We start from the raw sequence: 9630 nt of genomic DNA, 5'->3' as shown, positions 1-9630 counted from the left end.
TGCTTAATTTATATGAGGCCGCTTCAGGACAAAAGGTTGATACTGATAAAACTTCTCTTTTCTTTAGCAACAACACTAGATTAGAGACTCAAGAATCAATTAAATAGGCATTGGGTGCAGAGACAGTCCCAAAATATGAGAAGTATTTAGGGCTGCCTAGTATAGTGGGGCATAATAAAAAAGCAGCTTTTGCTCCAGTCATTGAAAGAGTCTGGAGTAAACTAAAGGGATGGAAGAAAAAGATGATGTCTCAAGCTGGAAGAGAAATTTGGAGTAAACTAAAGGGATGGAAAAAAAAGATGATGTCTCAAGCTGGAAGAGAAATTTTTATTAAAGCTGTGGCACAAGCTATCCCCACATATGCTATGGGATGTTTTTTGCTATCGAAAGGTTTGCTTAAAGATCTTGAAGGGTCGATGAGCAGATTTTGGTGGGATCAAAAGATGCAAGAAAGGAAAGTACATTGGTTGAGTTGGTCTAAACTTTGTATGCCCAAGTCAATGGGAGGAATTGGGTTTCGGGATCTTCATTCCTTCAACTTAGCCATGTTAGCCAAACAAGGATGGAGGCTTCTGAAAAACACACACTCCTTGTTCTATCGAGTCTACAAATCAAAGTACTTTCCCAATACATCTTTCTTAGATGCTCCATCACCAAATTCAGGAAGTTTTGCATGGAAAAGTATAGTGGCAGCCGTACTTATAAGGCAAGGCTTATAAGGCTAGAGTGGAAGACGTCTCTCCCTGATGTGGAATTGAGCAAATTTGTGCGGGTGGGAGCAAGGGTCGACCCTGCCCATCCCATAGAGAACAATACCTAATTGGAGACCGAGACGAAAGTCCTCCCATAATCACAATTGGTATGTTACAAAATAATAATTTTTATTTAGGTGTTATCATTTTATATTTGATTACTATTATACCAATACAATTTATTCATTTTGTTATTATAATTATTTATTTTGTTATTGTTTATCAGATAAAATATATATTCTATAAGTTTAAGATAAAACCGTGCAACACACGGCCTTTAACTAGTTGACATTGTATTTGGTATAACATTTACATTTTTAATTAATTAGTTATTTTTTTATTACTAATATTTATTACAATTTTCACACATTGTCTTTTAATTTTGTCTAAATAATATCCTACTCGGCCAATGCATCTAGTACATTGTCAATGGAGCCAAGTTAGAGCAGAAAGAGAATTACCTAATTGCTGCAAGGTGATAAGTTATGCGGCATCCCACTTATTTTCGACCCTTATTGGTGAGAACTGGGAACTAGCATATATGATTTGAAATGAAATCTGAACCAAGCAACATGCTCTTTGCAATATAGTTGCCATCTTGGAAGTAATAAAAACTATGTGAACCCGTTAAAGGAATTAAACTATTAAGCTCCAAATTCAAATTGAGCCCCTTTTGAGGAATCAAAATCCTTTTAATTTCTTGAGGAATATTATATCACTGGGTATGGTATTCTGTCAATCAATCAGAAGGGTATAAAATTTCTATTTTCTACACCCACAGCACCCTTTAATATTCAAAAATCAATGAAAGAATGAGAATATCTCAGTGTTATTTGGTTTTCATACAATTGACGAGAACCTCCACAAATCTCTTGTACATGTGCCGCTTTAAGTACATTCTCTCTACCTTCTTTCGTCCTTCCATTCCCATTTGCTCCCTTGCCAATGGGTTTTTAAGCAAAAACCGAAGATTTTGAGCGAGGATATGAGTTCCTGGACGCCCCAGAGGATGAAGAAGACCTGTTACATTGTGATCAACAATCTCTCTTGTCCCACCAGCATCTGTTCCAAGCACCTGTTCCACAAAATGAAATGAAAATATTATCAGGATCTGTTTGTTGCACTCATAAACCTATGCAGCATGGTACAGCTTTTCTTCAAACTCCATGTTCCCAAGATCCAATCCATGATTTTGATTTTGTCTAACATAATTTTTATCTTATATGTCAAAGCATCTAATGCATCTTAATGTTCATTATTACCATAATTGAATCATAATTCACCACTAATTAGAACTTGCTATAATCACTGGGAGATCAAGACAACAGTGAAATCAAACTAAAAGATAGAGCGGTTAAAATTATCCAAAAAGGCAATGCGGTCTCAATTACGTAGACAGGACTTGCCAAAGGAAATTTTCTTTGTGTCATTGTTGAGTTTGTGCAAATGCAAATGCACAAACTCAAACACAATGCTAGCACACCCAAAAAAAAAAAAAAAATCTTGCAAAATCAGAGGACATCAATAACTTAAGAAAGACAATGTCAACACTAACTTCTTAAGTTATCAATAAACATGCAACATGGCAAGAGATGGGCTTAAGCAAACATTGGAAATAGCCTCAAAGCAAGAGATGCTGCATTTGATTATGAGTTGTCCAAATTACATTAAACTTTGTGTCTTGTGTGGATGCTTTTAATGTCTTGTTTACTGTGAATGTGCTTCCACTAGCTTCAAATTCCAACACCTATAGGCAAGACAACTTGATGGTAAAACCCCGGTGACTCTTATAAGCATTGGATAAAATTAGGCTCCTATTCTTGGCACATGACACTTGATAGATGTTAAAGGCTTCTATTTAGGGGGGACTATAGCTAATGTGGTGGTAGAGACACACAGAAGGAAAGGAGAGATTGTTCATTGTTGGAATATCCACGTGTAAGTGTAACTATTAAATTCTACATCACATGGTAGTAAAAATAATCAGTTACTGATATAACATTGTTAGATCCAAACCCATAGATGAAGCTTTTGGGTTATGGTAGTGTCATGACGCATTACATGAAGCCCTCACCTGGGGACTGCTCAAGGTGTTATCACCCCTAACAAATTCAAAGAAATTAAGTAATTTAATAGTTTGATCGATGTAGTAAAAGGCGTGCTTCACCTATCATTACAAAAAGTGTATGTTCAGGACTAAAAAAATAACTTCAACTCTTATGAATAATAATGCCAAATCTTAATGGAGTTCGGGCTCTGTGATCAGAGGTATCAAGCCACCAACATAAGAAGTATGGAGGCCAGGATCACACAATATTAAACTGGTGTGCTTTAACATATTTAAGTTCTTTAAGCAAAGATAAACTAGCAGGACAAGGTGAAAAAATCATATGCAACGCCAATAAAGAAGAAAGAAAATCTAGTTGGTTGTCATACCGGAAGTCCAAAGGCCATTGCTTCAATTGTCACTCTCCCAAATGTTTCTCCCAGTCCCTGTACACAATTTTACATTGTGAAATTTGTTTAACGTACAATAATGAAAATAATAAGAAGCATAAATTAAGAAAGTTATTTTGAATTTGTTGAGAATTAAATTTCATATAAAAAGCAAGAAGTAAGATATTATATATTTTCAAAGATCAATACCACGTAAAATTTCTCAGCACGTACATTGTAAGTGTAACACACTAACAAATACCTAACTAGAGCCACCTTCATAACACTTTTGGATATCGAATGGAGCTGTATGCAAGGATTCTTTGTAGGCAGGGGATATATCCCCAAACTTGAAAATTTTTAAAGTACACAGAAAAATTAATCAAAACATAAGAACAAGCACAAAACCAAAGCCATCCATAAATACATACAGAACCATGAGCACTTTTTTATTGACTTGAATCACTAAAAGACCATGTAAATAGTTCACCTGGGAGTTTATGACATAAACATCTGCAGCAGAATAGAGTGAGGCTACACGTGTAGTTGCTGGAGTCCACAACACTGACTTCAACACATTTGAATGCAGGGATAAAAATTTTAGAAGTCCTTTGACATAAGGCACCTTGTTGCTCTTAGATCCCACAGAACCAACAAGAATTTTAAGTGACTGTTCTGGTTTTTCCCCATCATCAGACAACATTGTTCTTCCTTGATTGACATAAAAGTTCACAGCATCTGTGTCATTAACAGATGTAAAGAGACTACGTAACCGCAAGGTTTTCCCATTGGGTATTTTCAACTTGACAAAAGAGCCACTTAAAGTAGGTGATTTGTTGGTCTTGGCATTTTCAACTTGTAACAGAGCTCTTAAATGGTGTTTTCTAGCCAAGGTAGATTGGTCTTGGCCAATATCCATTGGATTTTTTATCTGAGGATCATCATCCAAAGGTTCTTGTTCAACCATCAAGCGTGCTGACTCAAGAAGTAAGAGCTGGCCTTTTCCAGGGTTTATACTACTCAGGGACATTACAAGCATATCATTATCTGTTAATCCCATCTCCTTTCTAATTGAATCCCGCAACAACTGCCTTTTCTGTTGCATTTTTTCAGTAGTGAAAGATGGCGTATTAAGTGAACTAGAAATGCCAGCTACAAATGCTAGTTCATCATTAACAGAAAGCGGAACAACTGCAGGCTGAGATCTCAGCTTAATGTTGTCTTCTTCACACCAATTTAGCCATTGTCTAGACTGTGATTCAGATAGGAAAATCAGCATTTTCACTCGGTTAAGGACAACCTTTGCCCGATCAAAGTACTCTCGCCGGTTTTCCATTATCCACCAACCAACTTGACTGCCACCAGCCGGAAAATGAGCAATATATTGGTCTGAAACAAAAAACAATTAAATAAATATAAATTGTAAAGTTGTTTGTTATTTAAGGTAATACCACAGCATACATTCAAAAGAAGCCAATACTTCTTCAAACAACTCATTCACACTAAAGACTAAATAAATTAGTATTAGTTGTTACTCAACAGCCACAGTACCAAAGAGGTATGTAGAGAGTCGCTCATAACTCATATAAGTAAATATTCTCATTTTGTTGATTTTAATTAGTGTACGCACAATCGATTATGTTTGATGAGAATTATAAGAAGCAACCATTACTCCTAGAAGAAGAAAACTCCACCGTTAGAGAAGCCTGTTAATACTTTATTGAAGAAATTCAACCAGATGATTGCCATTACAGCATATTGTAAAGAAATCCACTGTTACTTTTGCAACAAACATTAGTTTTCTGATCCACAACTTCTAAACTCTTTTTTTTTTCATCAACAGATTGTATGTCATAGCTGAGACATAAAGATGATATGACCTTTGATATGTGAAGAAAACTACATGACTTCAACTCTTCTTTTGTATTCTTATTTGAAATCAGAGTGGTATCATTATGTGACCAGGGTCATATTTAGATGTCATAGAATGTAGCAATGGTTTTTAACATATAAAAGGTATGACAATTGTTTTTAAAGCTAAAATTGTGAAGAGTAATGCATTTCAATAGCTGAACAGAAGTAGTTAACATACTTAAGTATAAAGCAACTTATAAGCACTTCAAAGCTAGAGAAGAGTATTGAAAACACAGAATACAGAAGACACTTTATGTTGAATTGTAACATACCATAACATGTATACAGGAAGTAAAGAAATAAAAAATGCTGGTGATAAAAAAATTATATGGACAGAGGTGTAATTGATTATTCAAATCATGCAATTTTTACTCAACTTTAAATTTTTTCATATCAGCATAAGTTACAAATGTAAAACTTATCAAATTATATTAATAAATGCTGCCAAATAGTTCCTACCAATCCATGATGCACAGACTGCTGATCCAGCAATGACAAGATCTGCCTTCATGGCAGTTTTGAAGCTGAGGTCAGCTCTGTCCTCAAGCACCTTGATTCCTCTCCTATCAAGTTCTGGCATCAACCCACCTCTTTTGCTAAGAACTACAGCAGAAACTGTAGCTCCACAGCTTAAAAGCTCTGTTGCCAATTCCATCATTGAAATTGGAGCCCCTGTCATTGAAAGCTCATGGAATATCAACACAAATCTCCTAGACCAAACAAGACGTGCAAAGTCTCCCTTCCTGTCACAGGTTCCAGAACGCTTCTCAGGACTCCATTTCAAAATTCTATCCTCTGTCAAGCCAAATGGACCAACAAGCAACCCATAAGAAGCATTTTTATTTGGAATTTCTGGTTCTAGTTCCTCTTTGTCAATGTGTTCAACCCCTAATGCTGTCTTCTGCTTACCACGCGATCTACGTCGTGTTCTTCTACTTCTCTTCCTTGATTTTAATTTCCTATTTGATGAAACAACATTCTCTTTTTTAACCAAAACTACACCCATCCCTTTATCCTCTTGAGCCTCACTTTTGATAGTCCCATTATTGACTGCAAATACATCATCTTTTGCAATCAAATCCCTTCGGGGATTCAGCTCAGTATCTGGATTTCCATTACTTTCCTTATTTTTAAACCCCAAAAACTCCTCCTTGTTATCACCGTGAGCCCACCGGGACTGAACATAAAATCCCAAGTAAGCCCAAAGAGTAATCAATAGCAACCAATACACCAACCGGTTGCTTCTAAACCACTGCATTCCACCTCCAATACTTCTACCTTCTCTTCGTGGAGTTCGACTCGAGTTCAGTCTTCGAAATGTAGGAGAATTCCGAGGAGTTGACTTTCCTGACAGAGTTGGCTTAAAAGTGCCACCTGACTTAAATGATGACTGCCTTAAATCCCCTCTGGTGCTGCTTTCCTCCATTGGTTTCATCAACTATATTACATCACCAAAAATATTGCTTTGAAGATCCGATTCTACATAGTGCAAGAAAACAGAACTTTCATTCCCCTGTTCAAAATCATGATAATAATGGTGTTAAAAAATAAATAATAATAAATAAAGAGTTGGTTTATCGTTTTTATTTCTCTATATAAGCCAAATAGCATTGCTGGATTATGTTTCTTTCTTTCTTTCCTTCTTACGATTGAATAATTTAAACATAAAAACGTGAAAATTTTCAGTTCTATAATTTTCTTGCAGTTTCTCAGCCACCAAACAGAGCCTAAAATCACCAAGAGTAGCATTAAATGTGGACCATTGGAATGTAACTGTTCACTTGGCCACTCAGAAAACGAAAGAAAACAGAACCTCCATTAATTTGAGTGCACTTTAGTCCAGAATTATTAATTATGATGATTAACGATTATCATAACAGTAATAACAATAATTACAAAAATAGAAATTTCAGGTTTCCTTTCATTTCCTACATTTTCTCAGCCACCAAACAGAGCCCAAAGACAAAGAAAAAAAAAACTTACCGTCAGTTAATCAATACACGTAACGGAAATTCTTTTTATATAACTAAAAGAATCAATTTCTTTCTATTTTCTCTCCACTTTCTCCGCAACCAAACACGGTACACAGATACACACCGATTCTCAAGTACTCTTAACTATTTACAGACATAGTAGACGCAATCCAAGAATTGAATCTTTACACTATAAATTGAATGCGAAGCTTGAAATCAACGATTTTGATTTTCTTTGAAAAAGTTAGAATTCTTCGTATTCTGAGTTAGGAAATGCGAGTGTTGAAGCGGAGAGAGCTTTACAAAAGAAAGAAAAGAAAAAAAAAATAAAGAAAAAAAAGGAAAAGCTTGCTTACATGGATCTGTTTCACACTGTGAAGCTTGTAGTTCAAGATCTGAGCCAAAAGTTCTCGAAGCTTCTAGAATGTGCTGCTTTGAGCTTATTATAGCAGACATAGAGAGAGAAAGTCAGTTGAGAATTGCTCTGAGCTTTGTTGTATTGTAATAGAGCAAGATTTTTAGAGAGAGAAAGTTTTAGAGAGAGAGAGAGAATGTTGAAGAGAGAGCAACTGTGATAGTTGCAGAGTTACAGAGAGAGAGAGAGAGAGAGTCTGAGATTTCAACGAGAATTAGAAATAATCGCACGTGCGAGTTGACTCGTGTGTGCGGGTTTTAGAACTGGAGAAGGAATAATGAATAGTATACAAACGCTGAACTATCAAATTATATGAGTCCTTCTTTTATTTCTGTTTGATCAGAAATTAGGTTCGCTGATTTTTATAGAGATTATTGATTGAGATTTGAGATCAAAATTAAGGACAGATGATCAAGAGGAATTGATCACCAATTGTATTTTACAATTCCCCCCCTATTTAGATAGATAGTTATGAAATCCATGTTCCTTAATTTTGGGGTTATTTGTATTTTTGTAATATATATGCCCAAACTTCAAAACTGCCTCAATGTCATATCTTAATTATTGAATAAGAGAACATTATTCAATTTTGAAGGATAAAAAAATATTATAATTATAATATATAATATTTTTTTATAATTTAATTATTATAACAAGTGGAGGTGGGGGGATTGTACCATGTTTCTTTTCATAGAGAAGACCTCACAAAATAACTAAACTATAAGGCTTTTGAACTCTTGACTACATGATAAATATTTCTTAAAATTATAATTGTGTGGATTTTATATTCTGATGAAAGTCACACAGACTTATAAAATAGTGTTACATATTTTCAATCACATAAGACATCATGCTATTAATTAATCAGAGTATTCTACCAAAAAAATTAATTTAATAAGAGTTGTTTAAGAGAAATAAGATTCCAATTCTCATATTTCTTACTTGTTACGACATTTGAATTATTAAAAAAAAAAATAAAAAAATTCAAGCCACTCAACTAAGAGTTGTGTTTTGGCAAAAAAAAAAAAAACCTTAAGAGTTGTTTTGTTTTGCATGGTAACCCATGGCTCATGGTGGTAATTACTAATTATGTTAGTTTCTTTTCCTTTTATTTTTTGATAATTTAATAATTAAGGAAAAAAAGATTTAATCTTTAAACTTTTTTGTTAAAAATATTAAGAATATTAATTGAGTTACAAGTCTCTTGTTATAATACTTTCAGCTTTTGGCAAAGTATTTTGTACTCAATTCATTTAAGTTTGATGCATGTCTTTTATATATATATATATATATATATATATATATATATATATTAATTTATTGATTTATTTATTAAGAGTAAGCTCCACCTGTACACTGATTTAGTCTAAAGCTTTTAGAGTTCTATGATGTCAACTCAACCACCACCACTAGGACCATCACAATTTGATAAGTTTTATTAGCCATATATTTTGGATCAAGGATGTGGTGGGGGTGGGGCCCACATTATGGATCAACAATTTTTTAAAGAAGTTAATGGAGACATGGAGGAATTTTTTTTCCAAATAACATTAAATTTCAAAAAATTTAATTAGTTGTCATATTTCAAAGCAATGTTGTAAACTAGCATCTCGAGTGTCTAAAACTCGAGTTCCAAGATGAAATTCTAGTTTTTAAGTCTCGATTTGTAAGTGGTGAGAGCTAATGTGGAAGAAAATCCACGTGGAACTCGAGTTTTTAAGACTCAAGTTTTACTTTTAAGACTTGAGTTTCACTTCTTCTTCCTCGCGTTCTTCTGAGCACCCAGCGTTTTTCTTCTTCCTCGCGTCCAATCGGAGCTCTAGTGTTCTTCCTCTGTTCTTTGTCTCTTCATTAGATCGTTCCTCTGTTCGTCAGCATTCTTCGTCTCTTCCTCGCGTCCATTCATTTTTCCTCATTGTTGAAGACCAGATTGTCCACCCAATCGCTAAAGATCAGATCGTCCACCAACATTCTTCTCCAACCAGATCGCCCACCCAGCACCAGATCGTCTTCTTCAGCACTGCATTCTTCTTCAGGTTTGTTTTTCTTCAAGTCCGACAAAAATCGAGTTTTGAAGACTCGGTTTTGCTTTTTAGAACTCGAGTCTTATAGACTCGAGATCTATATGGCTAAATTGGTC

The 9630-nt window shown here is 34.7% G+C and overlaps 1 protein-coding gene across 2 annotated transcripts; it reads right to left on the bottom strand.

Annotated features, from left to right (window-relative positions):
* Positions 1-1408: 1408 nt before the first annotated feature.
* LOC115991534 lies at positions 1409-7732 on the bottom strand. 2 transcript variants are annotated; one of them, XM_031115290.1, is made up of 5 exons: positions 7432-7732; positions 5562-6615; positions 3679-4577; positions 3189-3245; positions 1409-1827 (listed from the first exon to the last, which is right to left on the bottom strand). In XM_031115290.1, exons 2-5 carry the CDS (start codon positions 6535-6537, stop codon positions 1582-1584), a joined length of 2178 nt encoding a protein of 725 aa, XP_030971150.1. In that variant the 5' UTR covers positions 6538-6615; positions 7432-7732; the 3' UTR covers positions 1409-1581. The 2 variants fall into 2 exon arrangements, with proteins under 2 accessions (XP_030971150.1, XP_030971151.1); XM_031115291.1 differs by having other exon boundaries at positions 5562-6581.
* Positions 7733-9630: the final 1898 nt, after the last annotated feature.

This window comes from Quercus lobata, chromosome 5 (genome assembly GCF_001633185.2).
Source record: "Quercus lobata isolate SW786 chromosome 5, ValleyOak3.0 Primary Assembly, whole genome shotgun sequence".
Lineage (NCBI taxonomy): Eukaryota > Viridiplantae > Streptophyta > Magnoliopsida > Fagales > Fagaceae > Quercus > Quercus lobata.
Note: the sequence above shows the minus strand (reverse complement) of the source record. Positions and strands in the feature narration are given on the sequence as shown.

Coding starts and splice junctions, on each gene's coding strand:
- LOC115991534 (XM_031115290.1), bottom strand. CDS start 6,537: ATGAAACCAATGGAGGAAAGCAGCACCAGAGGGGATTTAAGGCAGTCA. Junction 4,578..5,561: donor AGTCTGTGCATCATGGATTG/GTAGGAACTATT, acceptor TTTTTGTTTCAG/ACCAATATATTGCTCATTTT. Junction 3,246..3,678: donor TTTATGTCATAAACTCCCAG/GTGAACTATTTA, acceptor AATTGTGTACAG/GGACTGGGAGAAACATTTGG.